The sequence below is a fragment of the Parasteatoda tepidariorum genome, chromosome 8 (genome assembly GCF_982258835.1).
Source record: "Parasteatoda tepidariorum strain Cologne lab strain chromosome 8, Ptep-v5.0, whole genome shotgun sequence".
Taxonomy (NCBI): Eukaryota; Metazoa; Arthropoda; class Arachnida; order Araneae; family Theridiidae; genus Parasteatoda; species Parasteatoda tepidariorum.
In genome coordinates, this window is record NC_141762.1 from 100,502,564 (window position 1) to 100,526,618 (window position 24,055).

The following is a 24,055-nucleotide window of genomic DNA, read 5'->3' on the forward strand; positions in this document are numbered from 1 at the left end:
TCTTGCTATCAATGTAAACAATTGGAGACCAAAGATAAATCAGAAGTCTTTATGGAGAAATCTTCAGGGGAAGGCTTTGACCCACATTGGGCTGTGCGGCCAATTATGATGGTCTTTTCATTTTTGTTTGTTTAAGGACATGTAAATATGTATTCCTGGATAGGAATAATCTTTTGTTGTAATGTAATAAACAATGTAATAAACTAATAAAATCTTATTTTACCCCTAAAGCTTATGTTCTAATTTCTTGAAAAGGTTCCTAAAATTACCCTAAAAGTTTAAAAAGTTGTTTTGCTATCCCTGTAAAAATGTTTTCTCTTGTTGCAGAAGCTTAAAATGAGATGTTCTATGACACTATCTCTTGTGCAACAATCTTTTATAATCCTTATTATCCCTTTGTTCTTAATATTACATTGTTTATTTTTAGATGGAGATGATATGAAAGCATGTAGTATATCTGAGACAAAACCTAATACAATAATAATAAAAACTGAAAGAAAAGACTCAAACTTGAATGACGTCAACTCCACAAAAATGGCTGAAGATTCAAAACCTTCTACCGAGCGGCTCAGCGAAGAAAAGTCTAATGAAAAACAAACGGAATCAGAGATTGTCAAAGTTGAAGACAGTCTAATGGAATGTGATAATAAAGTAACCGTAAAGATAGAAGATTCTGATCCTGAGAATAACAAAATTACTCCAATGGAAGTTGACGGTTGCCAAGTTATAACACAAGATTCTTCCATTGCCGCAAAGGAGACGCACAATGACGTTGAAATGACGGACAGCGAAGAAATTAAAGTAGAAAACAAATCAGACAAGCAAAAGGAATGTTCATCGCATAAACCTTCCGAAAAGGAGACTGACTCGGCGGAAATTTCTCCCGTCACTTCAATTCCAGAAAAATTGCATCTTGTTAAACCACTGCAAAAGTTTATGAAAGAAACTAAGGAATCTGATAAAAAATCGACAACAGTTCCTTTGCCTAGATCGGAGGATTCCTGTCCAACCAAGCTGCCCAGCAAAGAAACTCCTCCAGCTGTACCAAAGAAAGGAGATGTCCCAAACAAGCTTCCTTCCCCCTCTATCGAATCTCCTTCTGAGCCTAATTTTAAAGGCGGGAAAATCAAGCTGTATGAGCGTTGGAACAACCAGAAGAAGCAAGCTGCTGCCTTAGCTCTCAACCTTGATCAGCACACCGCCTGTGATCTCTCTTCGAGTAGCCAAACAAATAATGTTCCTGAAGCGGTCGCTGAGGACTTGTCCGTCGACGCTAGAAAAACTCCACAGTTAAGAAGCCCCTCGAAAACACACCCTACCGAACTATCTTCTGCCCCACCTAGGGAAGAGTTTCCGATGGATTTGAGCGTGTCGCATCGTAGCAGCGATTCGGCCGGCCAAACCAAAGTGAACACGTCTTCCTCTGGGGGTAGAATAGACTTTAATAATATTTCTAACTTAAGTAAAAGTAGTATTGATTGCAATGGAAATAAAGATAGGCCTTCTCACATAACATCCTCCCCTATGAGTTATAAAACGATCGATCCCGATTTTAACAGTGTGCCTGAAGCGCCGAGACCTTTGAAAAAAAAGCACATGTCCATGCTGAAAGACGAGCATTCTAATCAAAATAGTGAACATTTGCGCAAATCTGTAATTTTTGAAGTGAAAAATAGTAAACTTAATCAATATCAAGAAAATCAAACTAGCAGAGAGTCTATTTATACCTCCAAAGTGAGTACGGGATCTAGTTTTTCGCACCTTCAAGCTTTGCAAAACATGTGCGATACCAACATGATGATGAATGTTTCAAATAGCGTCATTCATCCAAAGAATTCAGACAAAACCCTAAACTTCACTAATGCTTCGAGTAAAGTTGGCCTTAATGCAAGTGAGAAGTCTTTTAATGATAATTATTGTGATAATTTAAGCAAGAGGTATAATTTCAATACTGCGCAGGTGCTAGATGACGCGAAATCCGGTGCGGAATCTACCGATTCCTCTGTACTTTTGAAATCTAATGTGGCACTACAGAACAGCAGAACTTCCTCAGAACTTTACCAGAAATGTTCATCTTTAGATGCTGTAAAAACTAATTCAAATTCTTCTGTAAAAGGAAGCAGTGATAATAAAACTGATTGCCCAGAAGTTCTATCCCAAGATAAGCATACTAAATTTCAAAATGCAAAGAGTATAAAAGCTGATGTAAATTATCCTGATAACTTACCTGTTAGTAGTGCTGAAAGTGTTCAAGAATTGAAAACTGGCAGTTCTGTTGATAAAATAACACCAAACAGGTCTGATGCTTCTTTTCAAGAACAGGATAAATTGAAACAACAGTCAAAACTGAGTACTAGAGAAGGTAAATTAGATAAGGAAGTGCCCCTAAGTGAAAGTCTTGATAAAATAACACCAAACAGGTCTGATGCTTCTTTTCAAGAACAGAGTAAATTGAAACAACAGTCAAAACTGAGTACTAGAGAAGGTAAATTAGATAAGGAAGTGCCCCTAAGTGAAAATCTTGATAAAATAACACTGAGAAAGTTTGATACTTCTTTTGAAGAACAGAATAAATTAACACAGCAGTCAAAACTGAGTACGAAAGGAGATAAATTAGATAAGAAAGGGCCCCTAAGTGAAAATCTTGATAAAATAACACTGAAAAAGTCTGATACTTCTTTTGAAGAACAGAATAAATTAAAACAGCAGTCAAAACTGAGTACCAAAGGAGATAAATTAGATAAGGAAGTGCCCCTCAGTGCAAGTCTTGATAAAATAACACCAAGCCAGTCTGATGCTTCTTTTCAAGAACAGAATAAACTGAAACAACAGTCAAAATTGAATACCAAAGGAGATAAATTGGAAAAGGAAGTGCCCTTAAGTGAAAGTCTTGATAAAGTAACACCAAACAGGTCTGATACTTCTTTTCAAGAACAGAATAAATTGAAACAACAGTCAAAACTGAGTACCAAAGGAGATAAATTAGATAAGGAAGTGCCCCTAAGTGAAAGTCTTGATAAAGTAACACCAAACAGGTCTGATACTTCTTTTCAAGAACAGAATAAATTGAAACAGCAGTCAAAACTGAGTACCAAAGGAGATAAATTGGATAAGGAAGTGCCCCTTAAAGAAAGTGTTGATAAAACAGCTCTAACTCCTGATGAGGAAACAAACAAGGTAAAAGAAAATTGCGAAGCAGATAAAAATTCAGTGGAGGTGTTGACTTCGAGAGTTACAAGTTCCTGTGAGACAAAGACGAGCACTAAAAAACTTTCTGAAGATTCTAGCATCAAGGAAACCATGCCGATCTTGAGCGAGGAAAAAACAGATAAATCTCTGGATGACCACCACACCTCTGAAATTCTTGAAAATAAAGAACTTATAAAAGAATCAGGTACTTTAGCACCGGAGATTCCTGATGAGAAATCCACAGACAAGCTTTCTGTTGATGGAAAAACGTTAGAAGCTGCTAATGCTGGGAAATCTTTGAAGCCTTATGCTGAGGAAGAGGCCAAACAAACACCTGATAACAAGGAGCATATGGACGCAACAAATATTCAGAACCTTTCAAAAAAAGTAAGCGATGATGAAGAACATAAATTAGCTTCAAAAGGAATAGAAAGAAAAGGGGAAATAAGTGTACCAAATGCAAATGAACATAAAGCTGATCCACATAAAAAAGATGAGAGTATTCCGGCAGGAGACAGTCATGATCCCAAACTATCTGAGACTGTTGCTGATTCTTCGTGTGATGTTGAAAAGTGCGTGAAAGTCTCGGATGGTGTGAAAAGTGCAACAGCTAAACCTTTAACTAATGAAGTGTCCAAGGATGAAAAAGCGTCTGAAGAGTTGACTGCTGATTCTTCCGTAACTCCGCCTAATATAAAACATCAAAAAATTGAAATTATTCAAACTACAAATGCTGATGACAAGAAAGCAGGTAAAATTATTTTGAAGGAAGATCTTGCTCACTCTGTTTCTGAATCGGAAAAACTTTCTGTGGAAACTACAACTGATTCGCCTAAAACCTCAACTGGACCTATCTTACCACCTGAAAATGTAGTTAAAAAGTCAATTACTGAACCAAATGAAACTGAATGTTGTGATAAAATTGAGAAGTCTGATTCATCTACGGGAAAAAAATCTTTTCCAAGTTCTCGTATTCCAGTGGATAATGATTCAGACAATGCAAAAAGCTTGAAAGAAACTTTGAAATCCACTAAGGAAGAGGTAATTTCGAAATCTGTGCCGTTGGATATTCAAGATGAGAAAGAACCCGGTGACAAAAAGCTTGACAAGTCTGAAAAGAGAGAAATTGTAGATGAGCCTAAATCTTGTATAGATAAAGATAGTGAGGTAAAGAGCTTAAGCACAGAAAATAATAACAATAGGGACGATAAAAATGATACACAGTGCCAGGTAAAGATTGGAGAAGATGTTAGTGCAGAAGTTTCTCAATTAGAAAAAAATGAGCAACAGAATGCAGAAACAAACAAAAAAACTGAAATACAAAAGCAAACTACAACAGAAGCTACTGCTCACGAACAAAAAGAACTAAACAATATTGGAACAAAAGAAAAAAATGATCTAGCTTGCCCTGATGTGAAAGAAGTACCTAATGATAAAGCGGTAAAAGAAGGTTTAAATGATACAGAAAATGTGAAACATTCCAAGAGTAAGTCTTTTACGAACAAGGAACACACAATTCAAAAAGAGGCGGAAGAAAATGATGAACCTTGCATAAAATCTGTAGCAGAATCCATCGACAAAAATTCTAAAGACAAGACTGAAAAGTCTGAATCTGAAAGTTTGCCTCAGCTTCAGCCCTTGGCAACAGAGAATTCAGAAACAAGTGTTCCAAAACTTCAAAATGAAGACCTAGGTGAAAAAGATTGCAATACTGCTAAAGAAGCAAGTAGTGATGTACAACCTAAAACTGGGAAACAAACCAGAAGCAGAAAGAAACGCATATTCACTCCTCGGAAGAACAGAAGAAGAGCAAGTTTAAAAAATGGCGCAAAAGAAACCAATGTAGAAGCTATGGGCATTGATGAAAACATAGGGAAAGTTTCTGGTAATTTATCCAAGAACGATGAAATTTTAGGGGATAAAAAGACAGTAGTTTTGAATTCAGATGAGGATTCTAGTGAATCTGAGCTTAATTTAATGGCCTTGATGAAAAAATCTAGCGAAAAGAAATCGTCGAAAGACGAAACGACTTTAGCCTGTGGCGAAAATAAGAGTAAATCAAAATTAGATCTCCAAAGTAAACTTCACCCCCTCCGTTTTGATTTGCATTGTATAAGAAACAGTCTTTGTTTGGAAACAAAAATTAAGCGTGTCTCATTTAGCCCATCACCTGTAGTTCCACTTAAAAAATTAAGCTCGCCGCTTCTCCTGACCACCTTCAGTATGGACACGACGGACGACATAGAAATCGTAGAAGAAAAAATTAACGTAAACGCTCTTAAAAAGAAAAAGGGAAGGTTACGAGCCCCACTCAAAACTGTTCCAGCAAAAGCTGTTCCTCAGCCAAAAAAAGTTCCTCCTCCTCCTCCTCCAAAGCCTTCGCCTAGAAAAAGAACACCTAAAAGTACTCAATTTTCATCAGGGGATGGAGAAAAGCAAGCCTTTTCTATTCCTGAGGGCTTTTTAGAGATACTCAGCAGCACCCAAGCAGACAAACAGACGTCCAAACCCGCTAAAATTCCGAGAGCTCGAAGTAGGATAGAAGACCTGGCGACTCCCTCTCAGCAGAGCAGCGACGGGGAGTCGTCGGCTCCGATCAAGAGGAGTCGGCGCATCAGAGAACAAACGCAGAAGAAGATCTCTGAATTTGAGAGAGAACAAAGAATGTTAGTTGAACAGTTAGCTAAAAAGAACACTGCTAAGAAAGTAACTCCCCAAAAACTAGTTGCAGCAGTGAAGGTAATTTTTTTGTCTGTTCTTATTTTATTTGCATTGTTCATTTCCTCTGTTTTTTCTGAATAAAATCTTTTTTTTTTTAAATATAAGCCTCTAGACACCAAGTCCCCGAGAAGAAGTAGAACGAAATTAAAGACACTCGTGATATCAGAAGAGGATACTCTAGGCAGCGTAGATTCTAAACGTACTCCAAGAAAAAGTAGATCCAGAAATGCTGCAAAAATGGTAAATTGTGAACACGATAAAAATTTATTATGCTGTCAAACAGAGTTCGTTGATTTACTCAGGGTTGCTGCTTTGTCTGGAAAATTGGGAAAAGTCAGGAAATATGGAAATTGCCCAAAAAAGTTTTCAGCCGAAATTTGAAAAAGTCAGCGATTTTGTTTTGTCGAAGGTCTAGCCAAGCATACTATTTTTGCACCACCCTTTTTCAAGAACACATGAGCTTCTTTTTTTTTCAATTTGGCATTAATTAAAATAAAATATAATGTGTAAATAGCAAATAATTAATTTTTGTGGTTCATTATATGTTTTGTCCATAGTGCTGCCAGTGCATACTGAGATATTAGACAGTATTTTTTTTTTTTAAATGTATCTGGAAAAGTCAGGAAATTTTATTCCATTTCAGTAGCAACCCTGTTTAAATTAACTCTCAAAGCAATGGCGAACCCCTCTATGACCCTTTATTTCGAAAAAGTAGGAGATGTGGCTAGGGCTGTGCTCCATGCCTTCTGTCCCATTTGACTTGTACTTTTCAAACGACAACAGCAACCCTGTTTAAATTAACTGATTTGTTAAGAAAGTTATTGATTTAATTACTTTCTTTTAAATCATTGGTTTAAAATTTTTTGAAACATTTTGCTGTGAGATAGTTTAAATTTTTTATTGATTTCCATAGTTTTATCATTCCATCACCTGACAAATAAATTGTCTTATCAATAAGCTTAAGGTAGCAAAATTGCATTAGTAACTGTCTTCAAAATTTTGTGGATTGTATGGAATGCAAACTGAGAACAAAGTGAAAATGTATTGCTGTGATTGGATATGATTTTTTTAGGCATTAAGAAATAAAAATCAGTGGCATTAATTATTAGATTTTTTAGCTTGTTCAAGTAGATAATAATGATACATTTCGATTGCATTTTACATTTATTTGACCTTAAAAAGTCCTAAATCTGGTTCTTAAAATGGACAAGCTTTAAAATTAATAGCAATTTTTAAATCTAACAGACAATGCAAAAGAAAAAGCTACTAATCTCCAAACTTAAAAACACTCTGGCTTTTTTTTTAAAAAATATAAAAATTTTATATATATATATATATATATATATATATATATATATATATATATATATATATATATAAAATTGAACAAAGAACTTGTTTTTTTTGTTTGTTTGTTTTATTTGTTTGTTTTTATTGGTTTCATTAAGATTTTTGTAAGATATAAACTGAAACAACAATTTTTAGGCCTGAATTTTAATTTTTATTTCAAAAGACAACAATTTTAGTTTTAAAAATGTATGTCTAAACGAGGAAGATTTTTAACTGTTTTTAGGCTCTGATGTTTGAAGAAGATACCAAAAGTAGTGAGTTCTCTAATTCGAGGGATGCCGAAAACAAGGAGAAGAGGAGGAGGAGGAGGGGTCGCCCTAGCCGTAGGGGTGCAGGTCACAGGCCCTGGGATGTGTCCTCGGAGTCTTCCACTACTATAGAGGAAATAACGGAAGAGGAGGAGGAAGAAGAACAGGAAGAGCCTCTTATATTCGAAGTCAATGAGGATGAATTTGCGTGTGAAGAAATAGACGAAAATGCTGAACCTGTTTTTGTCAGGAGAGCCAGGACAGCCAAGAAAGGTTAGAACCCATTTAATTTTAGGATGCAGATATACAATACCCAACAATAATTATTCTAAATTACCATTCAGAATTTTCTTTCAAAATTTGCAGAAACTACTTTGATAATTGCTTGGAACTTTTAAATTTTCAAGCTATTTACCGAATACAATTCACTACAAAATTGTAAAAAAAATTTTTTTAAAAAAATGATTAATATTTTTTGCGCATGCGCAATATGAAAGGACTACTTTGTCTGTTCATGTCTTGTGTAATTTTTAACTATTTTTTTTTTAGTTTCGAAATGCTGATTTTGTTAGATTAAATATTAATCAAATATTTTTGCTTAACCCGTTTTTGGCCGAAGGTGTGCATACACTATTTCAATAAATATTTTTTATCAACACTGACGTATATTTTTCACTAATTTTATTTTTCTGCTATTGTCAAGAGTTCTGAAGACATTCATAAATTATTAGTAATTCCTGTATTTTGTGACAATGGGTGTTTAAAAAACACCTTTTTTCATTTGCTGTTTATTGCCGGTCCTACAAACTTTAAACTTTATTGAGAAGTATGAAGAATCGCATGACCTAAACACCTGTGCAATAATCCTCTAATTTCTTGAGAAATTTTAATTACTGAAAGTTTTTCTTCAACCATTGTAGAATAGTGTATGTATCTGTATGTGTATATTTTAATCAATTTGTTTTTAAAGATTATGTGTTCTCAATGTTGAGAGTAATCTCAATATGAATAAATAGATAATACCACCTTTTATGACTGTGCTATTTGCAGACTTTAAAGCATATAACTTAGTTAGTATTAGTATTTAAGCAGTTCTAATAATTTTTGTGAAAAGTCCTGGTTCCATTTACATTTACTATACTCCAATTTTTAGTAACTTACATAACCTTTTCTTTAGTCATAAGTTTCATTTAGTAACTTTCAAATAAAAAAAGAGAGCCCTTTTGACAAGATATTTCTTTGCTCATCAAAGTAAAGTGGGAAAAAGGCCAACTAGGAGATTTTTTAAATGAATGGTTATGGTTGTTTTGCTTTTGATCTATTTTCACAGTTAGGTGTTTTCTTTTGGTTTTATAATAAGCTTTTTTATGTTTAAGCATAGATAAATATTAAAAAAGAAATTTTGAAAATGCTTACAGAAAATGCTAAAAAAAAATCTTAAAAAGCAAAAACCACTCTAATATTTTGTGAATTTGATCCTACCATACCCATGTATTTCTAGGTAGCAGTTATTCTGATGCAAAGGATAGATACAAATATTAGAAGTTTCAAGAAAAATATGAAAATTCCATGACGAAACTGCCTTATTATTTTAGAATTTATTGCCCCCTTTTTTTAATTATAATACTTTTTTTTCGCGTTTGTTTAATGTGGTTAAAGATTTACTAATGGGATTGTTATTAAGTTCATAAAACTGTTGATGTCATAATTCTGTAATTAATGGTTCTACCCTCTTTACTAGTTTTGGGTTTATTGCTTGGTTTACATAGCAATATTGCATCTAAAAGTGTTATTAATCAGGGGAAAGAAAATGAAACCTTTTTTTTCCAACTCTTAAGAACTTTTCTCCTTATTATAGAACAACAAAAGAACATAAATTTAAAATGCTTTGAACAGAAATTTTTAGTTGTTCAGATGATGCTAAAAAGGCAATAATGGTTAGTTAACTAAAAACTAGATTCCAAGTAATCAATTTATTTTAAACATTTTATAATGAAGTATAAAATTTCAAGTTTTTTAATTTGATACTTGTGCCTAGTTTATAAATTTTTTTAATTTAATTGTTGATTTTCATTAAATAGTAAATTCATAATTTTGTTAGTATTATATACCTATTTAAAATTAAGTTGTTTATACATCTATAAAAATTGCAATAATTTGAATTTTATAATCGCTAAAGATTATATTTCTGTTGTACTTATTACTGGTAGCTAGTTTAGAAAGTTGGCATCTCTGCAGGTCCAGAAGTTTTTTTTTTCTTTTTCTTTCTTTGTCTGAAATACTTCGTTTTTTGGAGAATTTTGTTTCACATTTGTATGACAGAAATGTTGAAACACGTCAGCAAGTGCTGTAAAATATATTGTCTGCATATTTTTCCCCTCATATGTAAAAAAATTATCGCGGTATATTAAGATTTTTTTTCCTTCTCAGGTTTAAAAAACAAATCAAAAATATTACTGAATGAAGAAACAGAAAAATCTTTTTTTAATTCTTGAACTTACTCCATTACTATTTGTTTTAAGTCCTTAACAAAATTTGTCTGTCATTAGGCTGATATATTACATGCACACACAAAAAAAAACTCAAAAATTTGAGAATAAATTATAATTTTCGAAAGCTGTACAAGGTTTTTGTTTATTGACTGTAATAGGGACTTATACCCTTTTTTGAATTTCAATTATTCCATTTATTTAAAAGCGTATAATTTTTTTTTATTAAAATAGCACATTTTTAAGATTATTTTTTAAGAATTATTTTCATCTACCTAATATATATACTAATTTTGCTGTACTCTTGTTAGATTAGTGTAATTTTTACAATAGCAGTCTGTGTTAGGATTTTGCTGCTGATTGATTCTGTAGATTCTATTACCGACTGTTTGTGTACTATGAAAATTACCTTTCATGGAACATTTATCAATTTTTTCTCCTCAGTCATTTATTTATTTTAACTTTTTATGTTTTTTACATTTTATGAGGTAACCTTATTTTTTTTAATCCTCTTTATTTGTGTGATTATTTTGTTTAAATGTTTTTGTGTATATCAAAGTCACTTAATTTTGCCAATAACAAACACCAAAACTAATATCAGATTCTAATAATCAGGCGCCCCACGGATTAGTGAGAACAGGGAAAACCTGGAATTGTCAGAGAATTTTATTTTAACTCCAAAAATCAGGGAAAGCTGCAATTTTTTTGCAAAAACCTGGAATATTCCCTGTATCATACCTGGAAAATAACCAGTCTTAAAATTGTCAGTAACATTAATTAGTTATTGAAATTCGAATTAAATTAGGGGTGCACAAACTTTTTGAGTGAAGGGCCACTTGCACAGCTGGTTGGATAACGAAGGGCCGCACATGTATTTAGACATGTTAATGACAAATGTAGCAATGTTTATTTAAACATTAGCGTTCCATTTTTTTATCAATAAACTTAGTAATATCAATAACTTAGTAGTGTTCCATTATTAGAATTCATTCAAAAATAAAAAAACTTATACTTTTTTTTTTACAAAAAAAAACTTGCTATTTTTATTATATGAACAATAGATTTATCAAAATAAATAAACATTGAAGAAAAGAAATGTTTTTTTTATCAAATCATGCAATACGAAAATTCATTTTAGAATTAAATTCTAATAAATAAAAAAAAACTGCAATGCCCATGGAATGAAAATAGGAAAAAGTTTAGTCATATTTAAGTATTATAAATTCAAATTAAATATTTTAATTGAAGAAAATTTATAGGTTTTAAACAAAAGCCTAAAATAAAAGCAAAACTGTGATAGTTCAAAATAAAATTCAATGCTTATTTTGTAAACTTTGTTATTTTATTTTATTAATTATTAGATTTTTTATATCGTAAACATTTTCCTTTTTTTTATCGAAAAAGATCACTTAAGCAACAAAAAATTTAAATCTAAACTACAAACAGTGAGCAGTTTAAAAATTCACGTTTTCCGCCATTTTATGAATTTCTCAAGTTGAAATAGCATTGCATTTAAATTAGGGAGGGATGAAACAAGTATTTGGCCATTCTGTGAAAAATTCAGTTGGTTGAATGATCACTCAAATATTCGGCAGAATATTTTTTAGAAATGTATTTTTCTAGGTTTTTTTTATTTTTGAATTTTTATAAATATTACTTTTTTAAAAAAAAATTATAATCAGACAATTTTGTCAATTTTTTCGATACTTTGAGAATTGAGAAGGATTTTTTTCCATTTTTTGCTGCTTTTAGTATAACCCAGCATTTTAACAGAACATCTCATAGTATTAATTTATTATCACTCTTTCCCTGTACTGTAATATAAATAACCAATAACATAGAAAAGTGTGATTTTCAGTATTAAAGTTTTGTTTCAGGAACTAAGAAAAATTTGTTTCCTCTGTTTTTCTTTTTTTAGGCATTTTCATTATGACTCAGCATTTTTTTTAAAAATAAAGTTACTAATAAAGTTTATTTTATAGCAATTTTTTTTCTTCTTAAATTATGGCAATGAGAAAAATTTAAATTGAGATTCTCAGCATAAGTTTTTCATTTTAAAAATTAAGAACGTTTTTTCTATCTTTTTATTTTCTTTAAATAAAAAAAAACTTTTTTTAGACGTTTTCACTATAACGCAGTAATTTTTAATACAGGGTTCCCACGGTCCTTGAGAGTCCTTGAAAGTCCTTGAATTTTTTGTGTGCTATATTTAGGTCCTTGAAAGTGCTTGAAAAACGTCTTAGGTCCTTGAAAAACTTGATAGGTCCTTGAATTTGTTAAATACTGCAGGCGGCCCTTTTTATAAACACCCGCGGATCTTTCTCGTTCTTTCTGTTTTGTTCCTGAGCTCTCTCACATGGTTTTTAACGCCACCGTTTCTAACCGGGCCTAGCGTCTTGGTGTCTGCCAAGCACGCGGAGCACAGCAGACAATCAATGCGTTCGGGGCGGGACTCCACTTCATCTTCTGTCGCATATGCTTAGATCTTCTTTTTTCTTATCGAAACTGGAATACTCTCGAATTTCGTAACAATATGTACCTTGTAGTTTTCAATAAATTTGCCGTTTTACCATCCGCACTTGTCCTTATGTTTGCATCATTTCAAAACTTTATTGTAAAGTGTATTCGCAAAGGCACGGCTTTGTATTTGTGTTATGTAGTTTAGACTAGTTATGCCTGGGAAGTGCTATTTTAATCCCCAATGGATGGATAATCAAGCTTATAAAGAATGGATTTTATCGATGCCCGAAAAGAAGTTCAGAGCCAAGTGCCGATTATGCATGAAGGAGATCGATATCGCAAAAATGGAAGAATCTGCTCTGAAGTCACACATGAAAGAAAGGTAAAACAAAAAAGTAAATACTTCTCTTTTTCCAAAGACATCAACATCTAATTCATCTGGTGTAAATACTCCTTCAACATCGTGTGCCCCAAGTGAAACAGAGACTTTAGTGGCCGAGGTAACCTTGTCTTCTTATCTGGTCAAAAGGAATGTGCTTGATGCTGAAATTCTCTGGAGTCTGAAGTGCATCACTAGTAATTATTCATGTAACTCCTGTGAAGGGATTAATAAATTGTTCTCCAAAATGTTTGCTGATAGCTGTATAGCGAGACAATTTTTTTGTAGTGCCACAAAGTGAGCCTATTTGGGCTCCTTTGGATTGGCACTATACTTCAAAGGGATTCTAATAAATGAGCTGAAGAATGTTGATTGCTACACTGTACTCTTTGATGAGACGTTAAATCAGTCTCTACAATTTAAGCAGATGGACATTATGGTAAGGAATTGATAATAAAGTTTGCACTAAGTATCTTACCTCCCAATTTATGGGTCATGGAACTGCAGAAAATATTTTGTCCTCTTTTTACAAATGCATGGATGATGGTTAAAATCTCTCTAAAATACTTCAATTATCCATGGATGGACCCTATGTCAATTGGAAATTCTATTAGAAGCTTCAGTGTGAATTAAGAGAAATATTCCCACCAGGTCATATTCATTGGCAGTTGTGGATTACACATAACGAATAATGCTTTTAAACATGGTGAAAATGGGATATGTTCCTTCTAATTTTTATTTTCAGAAAGAATTGTTGCTGCATAACATTTAGAGAAGGTTGTGTAAATTATGGATGAATAATTTCAGAAACGATGTTTAATAGAGGAGGGGATTATGGAATAGTCATGGAATATGGAATACCTAAGATTTAGCTCTGTCTTTCATGCAGCCTTCACATGGAAATACGCAGGATTAAAGGATTTCCCCATTAACACCTCATTACCATTAGTTATAGATTGTGCTGAAAATGATTTTGTGAATTAATATGTAAAACCAGTAGGGTTGTTTTTAAAAAAATATAAATTTTAGTCCATAATACATATACTCTCTTCTCTCTATATAGGCAAAGCATTTAGGTATTATATTTGAAATTAATTATTGCCACAACAAGCATTGTTGCTTCTAGTAAAATAGAAGAGAAGAATTTTTAAAATTGGTCTTAGATTAAGGTCCTTGAAAATTTTGTTGAGGTCCTTGAAAAGTCCTGGAAAGTTCTTGAATTTCAATCTCATTATAGAGTGGGAACCCTGTAATAGCATTTCTGATTACTTAATTCATTTTTCTTTTGCTTTTTCTGGTAATTGAAAAACTGAGATGTTCAGCTTTAAAAAAATTTTTCAAAAATTAAGATTGATTTTTATGTTCTCTGTTTCGCTTTTCGACATTTTCAAAAACGTTCTTGATTCGCCTTGATTGGCAAAAACGTTCTTTTTAGAGTTAATTTATGAATACGATTTTCCAGGAAATATTATTCTGAGCATTAAAATTTTAGTTTCAGTGTTTAGTAGCAGTAAAAGATTTTGCTATTTGGCCCCAATTGTACTGCGCTCAGTCGATTTTTTCTTCTTTTTTTGCCGAATATTTGGTTTTTGACCAAATCACAATTCATTACCACATTCGACCAAATCATATTCGTTGCGGAAATAAAAACGAAGGAAAAATAACTAGGATTTACGATAACACTGTACCGAAATACCGTATCAAAAAATGATTATTTAATTGCCCGATTAACAATCACGCATCGTAATAACATCATAGTTAAATAACGGGATAGTCAAAATCATGTGGAAAAACATAGAAATAAGTGGGAAAATATATATTTATGCTGAACTCAGCACGAATAAAGCGTGTCAAATGCATGATTTAAAATTTGCATGTCGTAATAGAATAATTGGAATTTTTTATAATACGTGGGAACGCATAGCAATAACTACCGAAAAAAAATTTTGAAAAAAAAGAAAGAATTGCAAAAAAAAAAAATCACTTAAATTTAAGATGAAATCGTCACAAATAAAGTGCAAGAAAAGTGATTATTTAAACTTGCGATCTGAAACTCGCGTCGTAATAAAAATTCGGGATTTTCGAAATCACGTAGAAAAGCGGAAATAACTGTTTAAAAAAAATCATTTATATTTACTATGAAATCGGCTTAAAGAAAGCGCGTTAAATGTACATTTACTTAAGAATCTGTTAAAATTGATTGTGTCATAACGTGATGACTTAAAAGTGCAATTAAAAATTGCCCTTTTTAAAATTTTTTTTATTGTGTTTAGAAGCTTTCGCGGGCCGCACTTCAGTAGTCGAAGGGCCGCAGGTTGTGCACCCCTAAATTAAATAATTCTAACATCGATTACAATTATTTGTTTTTAAATTTTAACATTTTAGTCAAACTGAAATGTTCCTTTCCTCATTTAATAATATTTTTTATTATGCAGAAAATCTAATATTTCGCATTACAAACGTTTGTGGTTAACGTTTTTATGAAAAATTCGTCAGTCTTAGTGCTTTCTTTGATAGATTACTTTTTTTGTAATAATTTATTAAATTGCTGTATTTATTCCTTGTATAACTGCAATGCATTATAAATTTGTATAATCACATCAAAATACTCTTTTTTCCAGCTCCTGAAGAGGCAGCTGAAGAAACGGTCATCAATGACGACACGCCTTGCATTAAATGTGGCAAATATGATCGACCTGAATGGGTTTGTTTGCTATTTTAATTCAGTATGTTCTGGGTAGCCCCAGAACAGGGAAAAATCAGTGCAGTTTATACATCTGGAAATGTCAGGCTATTTAACTAAAATACCCAATAAGTCATGAAATCTGAATTAACTTGATTTTTTGGTACTTTAGAGTGTGATATTTTCCCCTACTTCTTTCTTATAATGAATTTCTTAATTGTTTTGTTTCAACTTTAATGGCAAATATCAGTGTTTTGTAATATATTTTATGTGCAAAAAAGTGAAAGATTTGCTAAAATCAGTCGGGGGAATCAGAGATGATTGTGCTCCGGAGAAAATCCGTATTTTTCGCCCGTGATCTGAAAGTTTTCGAAAATCCAGGTCCAGAAGTTTTGAGAAATTATACATCGCTTTTATGTATAAAAATTCTTGTATATTTTATTTATCTGTATAAATATATTAATAATATAATAATATAAATAATTAAAAATATTAGAATTAGAATTTATACTTGGCAACTCTTCCATTTGTAATTTTTTTTTTTTTTTGGTAGAATAATAAATGTGATTAGAGATAAAAGTAAACTTATAAATAAATTATTCATTTAAATTATGTTGCATATAATTTATTTAGAATTTAATGTTTTGAAAATATCAATGATGTTGTATGTATATTTATTTGATGAAAAATTAAGTATTTTTGAAAATTTTCTCAATTTCTTTAAAAAAAATATTTTTTCCCCTTAACTACCAAGAGCTATGAAATTTTGTTGTTTGCACAGAAATACCAACTGCTCCGGACACACCAACGGTAAATAACTAAGTAAATTTTGCAAATGTTTGACTATTTTTGCTAGCTTTTTAAAAGGCATGTCATGGCAAGTACTATAAAGTGGTGAATTATATAAGCCTACGAACTATTTAGAAATAGTGGTGGGTAAAAATCTACTAAAAAATTGGATTTATTAAATCAAGAATCACAATTGATAAACTACCACTTTAAAATATATCTGTCCAGAGCAAGTTTGCATCTAATCTATAATAAAAAAAAATTCTACTCCTTTACTGTCTTTTCCAGTTTGGACTTAATTGTTTATGTCACATATCAGTGCTGCATCTAAATCAGTTTTCAATTAAGTGACAAAAAATCCTACTGATTTCTGCTCTCTTTAAGAACTGCTAAATCTTCTCATCATATATAAAGGCCAATCCGAATATATTTCTGTGTTATTTTCTTTTAATTATTGATAGCTAGTTTGTAAAATATGAAGTAACGGCTTAAAAATATATGCAATAAAAAAGAAATGGGTGATGAAATAGCGATCTGTCAATAATATTAATTGCAAGAAAAAAGGATTTTTTTTTTTTTTTTGAGGAAATACTTTTTTTTTCTATATTTACTTCCAGTCATTCAAATTCCAGATAGTCATTCTGTCACTGTGTATTATTCTATGTATCACACCATTATTTTGTTTTTATGATGTTTTGTGTGTTTTAGATACTGCTATGTGATAAATGTGACAGCGGATATCATACAACATGTTTGATTCCTCCATTATTGATTATTCCTGATGGTGACTGGTATTGCCAACCTTGTGAGCATGTAAGTGTTTTGCCTTCTCTCACTTTCTTTAGCAGGATTGCCACAGGCAACTAAAATGCAACTATTTTCAGCCTAAAGCGACTTTAGCAACTTTTTTCACCTGAAAAGGCTAAAAAAATCTATTTTCAAGAAAAGGAGACTTTTCTGTATTAATAGCAATTGTTTTTAACATAAATTGGGTTGTCAACCTGCAGCCGGCAGGAGCTTCTGAGCACAATTATTTATTTTTTCTTTAAAAAAAAAAAAAAATTTGAAAATTTTTGAATTGCAAATTTGAGTTATCACTTTTCAACGCACGCGATTTGCACAGATTCCATCACAAGTGTATTTCGTTGCTCGATCACTTTTTTTCAACGGTTATTGCTACAAAATTCTGCATGATTTTTTTAAAAACAAATTTTTTATACAATATTACGATGGGTGCATTTCGAATTTGAGTAATCACTTTTTCACAATTTATGTATGTATAAATATATATACTAAATCAATTATTGATTAAAAGGGAAAAAGTTTTAGAAAAAGTATGTTTGTTTTTTTTAATGAAAAAGTATTTTTGTGTTTTTTGAATGAATTCTAGTAATAAATTTCTGCAAAAAGTATTAAAATAAAAGTATTTAAGTTTCTGCAAATATACAAATTTTTTTGATATAAAAATTTAGTGCTAGAACACTAATGTTTTTTAAAATTTATCATATTTACCACCAACTTGACTTAATGGATCATGGTATATGACAATTAAGATTTTAATAAAATTATAGTCACATTATTGATGAATTTTTGTTCTTATTTAGGCAACTATTTTCATAGTTTTTTGCAACTATTTCCATGCTTTAGGCTACTAAAAGCAACTATTTTGTTCATTTTTTTCTGTGTCAACCCTGCTTTAGTGAGTATAAAATTAAATTATTCATGCACATTTTTTTTCCAGATGTTTTTGTGTGAGTGTCTACAAAAAGAGTTGCATAAACTAGAGCTGGTGCTGAAACAAAAAGAAAGGGAAGAACTCAGGTATACAATGTGTATTGTATTGACATCTAGTGTTCCTTTATTTTTCGTATCAAGTAATTTGCCTGTGAAGCATTTCAATTAATGTTATTATTCAAATCAAAAAATAGCTATATAACGATTTTAGTAACACAGCTGGTGGAATTAAGTGTTGTAATTGTAGTTTGTGCAATGAAAGTTAAACTTACTATTAAAAATTAGAGGCTTTTTACATTCTAAATTCTAAATACCTACTAGATGCATTATTACAGAAATTTATAAAATATGTACCCCCTATCCACGCCTTGCGGGTTATACATATTTCCCTTACTGGAAAATTTGTGTGCGTTTCAAAACTTCAAGATGCTTTTAAGATGTGCTAACTATTAGGCAAACTACCCAAAGCACCTTACCGTGGGGATTAAAACAAATGAAGACTATTGCTGATGTGCCAAATCTGCCACATTTTTTGGGAAACTTCAATATGTTTTTATGTTGAGCTAACTATTGGGCAAAGTGCTTGAAACACATTACTGTGAGGATTAAAATTGATGAAGACTATTGCTGACTTGCCAAATCTGCTGCATCATTTGGTAGGCTTTCAATTTTTGCCATTGTTCCTAAAAAATATCCCGAATTTTGCTAAATTGACAGCCAAATTTAAAATTGTTGTGATTTCCCCCCCCCCCCAAATACAGAAGTTTTGTTTACTTTTCTCATTAAGTGCATACAAATTCCTACTTCCTTTGCCACCATGAGGAAACTGATGTCAGCTAATTAGTTTTTGTTAAATGGAGGGTTAAAGCTTTTTCTCTCAGTGGGCAATTTACCTCATCATTATTTTAACTTTTAATAATTTATTTTCAACCGTTGGCTACAAAGTAGTCTAAATTGGATTGTTTACAAAAATTATGTGCATGCATCGCGCTGCACATAATCAAGTTTGTTTTTATACGTCTGATACATGTCTATAAAAAATACTAAAGATAGATAAATCTAAGGAAAAATATTCCATAAATTTCAATTTATCATTTATTAGGTAATATTCTAGTATTATTGCATCTAGAAAATTAAAGTTGGAAACACAATCTAGTTCTAAGCTTTTACGGATGATTCCACACTCACAATTTTGTTTAGTAAAATTTAATCAATGACGATATAAAGATGTCACCTTATAACATGTATCGATAAGATCGATCTACAATATGGGCTGCTCGACTGCAGTGATATTATTGAAATTTCCCACAGGTGCAGGGATGGTACAACTAAACAACTGCATCTACTTTTCATATATATAATTTTAACTTCAGACAACACCTACACCTGTTGTAAATGTATATCTACCAACTTGTCTTGTGCTACACTAGCTCTCAATGTTTAATTGCAACAACCCTCTAGTCATTTAAAGTATCCTCTCCCATACTATGGGTATTTTTTTATACTTTATAACCGTTGTTGAACAGCTGACCCAATTTAGGGTTTACAGCTACTAATGTTCAATGTTATAGCCTTGTAATTTAGAACCTAATCCAGGAGACAAGGGAACTCGTGAATCAAGTACGCTTACAAGTGGTTCATATATGTTTCTTCCCACTACTTGATCCAGAAGTTCCCTTGTCTTCTGGATTGGGCTCAAAATTACAATTTTAACATTGGTATTCTTAAACCTAACGTTGGGTCAGCTATTCAACGACGGTTATAAAATGTGTAAGATAGGGAGATCTCTTAGAGTGATAAATTTATTCCTTTCTTTAATTATTTACTTATATATTGCAGAAAACAGCGTCTTGCATATGTTGGAATTAGTTTGGATAATGTCCTAAAGCCTGTAAGTGCCTTTTTTAAAGTGCAATTTTTTCTATGCTTTGTAACAATAATATCTCAACGTTTAAAATTTTATTGTAGGAGAAAAAAGAGAAATCAGAAGAATCCTCCAGAAGCGAAGACGATGGGGAGGACGAGGAGGAAGTTGTGGAACAACGCAGACCTAAAGTGAAGAGCAAAGAAGTGTCCTCCGACGATGAAAAGCACAAAAAGCTCTATGGACAGCGATCTGTGCGAGCGCGCCGTACAGTCAATTATCAGTTTAAGGAATACGATGAACTTATTGCATCTGCTATACAAGAAGATATGTTAGATATAGGAGTACCCTGTAAGCTGTGAAATGTTTAAATATTTATTTTTAAATACTTGCTTAAGTGTCTACTTTATTTGTTAGTTCTCAGGGGTCTGTCCAGGATAAATTTACTATAACAAGTTCTAAGACCTCCCTACCTTTTAAAATTTTCTTTTGGTATCTCCATAAAAAAGAAATCAAGGTTAGTTATGCATTTTGTCTTGAGATTGAACCCTTCCGTGGATTGCTATTATGACAAGTAGAAAAAATCGCTTTTTCTCCTCATGCCTGGCCATAAGTGCATTCTTGGATTCCAAAACTCCGTGGAAGAAAAGGAGCGTTCTCATTGCAATCTATGGAGGGGGGAGGGGCTTTTCCGCCAGCTGTCTTCTACGAATAGGTATCACGTGTTTGGTCAGATAGTGCAGCATAGTAAGCCTAATCAGTTGCTTAGCGAGCTTTTTTAAGCAGATTTATTTTAAAAAATAAAACGACAATACTCTCCCTCTATAAACTTTTCAGTAAGTCAAAGTTCGAACTATTATCTTAAACATTATTGTAACAGTCCTTTATTTTTTTCTTGAACTTTTTCAATCTCTGTAAAAAAAATTCTGTATGAACCAGTCGAGAATGTTCTTTATATGAAAATAACTATTAGTGCTAGTAAATGCATGTTTTTATTAAATTCAAGTTAAAGTTTATTACGGACAGACAATGATTTTTATGGTATTTTAAATTTGGATACAATTTTAAGCCCAAAATTTTACTATAGCAAAATTGTTTTTGAATATATACTATAAATATATAGAAATTTACCAGTCATAAATGATCTTAATTTAAAGTGACAATTTTTGAAAATATTTTCTGACTTTACCATATTTTTTGTGTTAATTTTTTAATAGAATTTTTAATTTTCACAAATTATGTTTAAATTTTCACAAAATAGTACCTCTTAAAAAAAACCTAGACAGACCCTTGGTTTTATTTTCCAGGAATTTAATATAGTTAATTTTTTAATCTTCCAAATTGTGTGTATTTTAGAAAGAATATGTAATTTTTAATATATTTGTAAAAGTTAACTTATAAGGTTAGAACTTTTTTTTACTTTAACCTAAAAAAGAAGTGCTATAGTTGCCAATGCTACTGGAATTTCCAGTAGACTACTGGGTTATTATGAATGCATTATTATTATTATATACAGTAGAGAACCATTTATCCGGTATCCAGATAACCGGGAAAATTTTTGATCGGTTTTCCCGTCATTTTAAACTAGAACGATTATGAAAAAAAGCGGAAATGAACTCATCCCTGAAGCTGAGTAGAGGAAAATGTAAGGAAGGGGAGAATTTTTTTCCCCGTTTACCCAGAGAAACGTCATTGTTCTAAAATATTCAATTTAATTTCATGCAGAACTCTCTTTTTTAAATTAATTTTTTCAGGAATTAAATGTCTATTACTATTTAAAATTATGAGTAAATATAATACACAACATTTCAAGCGTATTTAAGGCCAGTTGTGACTTGAAAATATTGCAGTTTTTCTTTTTTGATCCCTAAAATTCCTATGTGTAAAATTTGTAGTACATTATGCAACAATTGTCATTAAATTTATATTTGGTAAAATCTACTGGATTTTTTCCTATGTATATCAACATAAATTTTTGATGCTTTAAACCCCTTAAAAAGTGTGCTTAGTAGTGTAATGAATGCTTAGTTCTCAATTTAGGATTAAAATGTTTCAGTTCTATTCTTAATTTTTTTATGGACTTAAAACATTCTTATGTTATGGATATTTCAGAAAGAATTGTATGTTGATAACGTCAGATTCTCAGAGGTATAGTTTCTTTACCTTCTTTTCTCTTAAGAACAAACCCTGTCTAAATTAATAGCCAACCACCCCGTGGCAGAATCACGGCGACATTGTCGCAGAACTTGACAGAGCTCTTGCAGAAATAGTTTGCTTTTGGGAAGTTAAAAAATTTTGGTCTGTTTTTCTTCAAAAATTTACACGTACAATTGAATCGCACGTTTAAATAATCATTTTTTGAAACTCTCAATTCATGCCAATATCGTAAATCTATTTTGATTGTTTTTTCGACAGTTATTGAAACTGATTTTCACGTGACTTTTAGATATTTAGATATATTTCAGTCGATGTGGGAAATTCAAATTGCGCATTTGATCATTTACTTTTTAAGGTAATGACTCTGTCAGTTTTTTTGGCAGTTATTGCATTTGTTTTCCACTCGATCTTTAAAGCACAATATTTTTTTATACTCTGTAATTTATTACAGCAATCAAATCTTGAAACAAAACATGCATTTGAGTAAGCCCTTTCTGAAGAGTACGATTCAAGTGATTTCGGCCTCGATTTGTTTTTCGTTAATTACTGCTGTAGGTTTCATGATATTTAATTATTTTTTTAAGATGATGAAGATTTATAAAATGCGATAAAGGAAACAATTAGTGCCCCCCCCCCCAATAAAATGCAAGTATATCGCCCATAATATTAGATTAAATATACATATTACATATTCAGGTAAAAAAATTGTATTGATTTTTTAAATGCAGCCTTTTTGTGCCTTAAATTAGTTTTTTACTTTTGTAGCCATTTCAATGATACATATTTGTTATCGTTGAAAGTATCTTGTGGAAAGATATTAGTGTTGGAGAGTTTTGTCACAGATAACCCGAAAAAAATTGTTGCAGGGGCCCACCAAACAAATAGTCCTTCCTTTAAGATAATTTTGTCTTTTTTAATTTTTCAAATTCTTTCAATCTCGGATTGAAGCTGTAGATTTCCTTTAAACTTGATTTTAAGACGGCGATGTGTTTTCTTTTTAGTGGACGAAGAGTTCAAAGACTCCCCTAAAGGTGAGGACGATGCTGAAAGTGAGAAATCTTTCAAAGCTGGTGTGAGATCGAGAAGGAAGAAGAGAAGTAGAAAATTGAATGATTTGGACTTCTCTGATGATGAGGATGACAGTGGGGAAGAATACAAAGGACAAAGGTGAATAATCATGCGTAATCTATTTTATTATTTTTATCCTAATTCTGAGGATCTTTGTTCTAATTCTGAGGATCTTTGTCCTAATTCTGAGGATCTTTGTCCTAATTCTGAGGATCTTTATCCTAATTCTGAGGATCTTTATTCTAATTCGATCATAAAGACGCGGTTCCAAGTAGACAGGGTGCGTAGCGTTTTTAAAAATTGCTTAAAGGTGCTTATTTTGATTTATGTTTTATAAAAGCTCTAAAACAGTGGTTGCCAACTGGTGGCCCTCGGGCCGCATCCGGCCCGTGAACTGAAATATATTAGTTGTCATTTTTTGTGGACAATTTTCGTAAGAAATCTAGATGAGTTTAACATACCAACGGCACAAAAAAATTTTTTTTCTCAGGTTTTGCTTCCAAGAAAATATTTATTCTAATACAAAAATAATCGTATATGTTGCTTAATAATATACTATTAATTTTAATTTGTAATTCAATATGTTTGTTTTGTACAACTTGATAAATATCTGACGGCAATATTTAATGTTCCTTCAAACATAAAGGAGTCCTATATAAAATTTTGATAAAGTTGCGGCCCGCCATTTGACTGGTGTTTTTAACTGTGGCCCCCAGCCTCATGTAAATTGGAAACCCCTGCTCTAAAAGGTGCATTTTTTTTCAGGATTTGTCAAAAGTGTTCCATTTTCTATATTTAAAAAAAAAAAATTTTGCCATATCGATTGTCTTTCTAAATTACAAAAAATGGGTGATTTTTCACAATTTTCTCTGCAATATTTATCAGAAACTAGTTATTTTATCATGATTATGTAAAGTTTTGAAT

The 24,055-nt window shown here is 31.7% G+C and overlaps 1 protein-coding gene across 1 annotated transcript in view; it reads left to right on the forward strand.

Moving 5' to 3' along the window:
* Positions 1-24,055, forward strand: part of LOC107456499 (uncharacterized) — a 50,177-nt gene that overhangs the window by 13,903 nt on the left and 12,219 nt on the right. Inside the window, exons 6-14 of the mRNA XM_043048673.3 lie at positions 428-5,928; positions 6,016-6,150; positions 7,484-7,781; positions 15,458-15,540; positions 17,017-17,121; positions 18,050-18,129; positions 19,882-19,933; positions 20,011-20,257; positions 23,065-23,230. Coding sequence (XP_042904607.2) covers positions 428-5,928; positions 6,016-6,150; positions 7,484-7,781; positions 15,458-15,540; positions 17,017-17,121; positions 18,050-18,129; positions 19,882-19,933; positions 20,011-20,257; positions 23,065-23,230 — 6,667 coding nt within the window. The remainder of the gene's footprint in view (positions 1-427; positions 5,929-6,015; positions 6,151-7,483; positions 7,782-15,457; positions 15,541-17,016; positions 17,122-18,049; positions 18,130-19,881; positions 19,934-20,010; positions 20,258-23,064; positions 23,231-24,055) is intronic.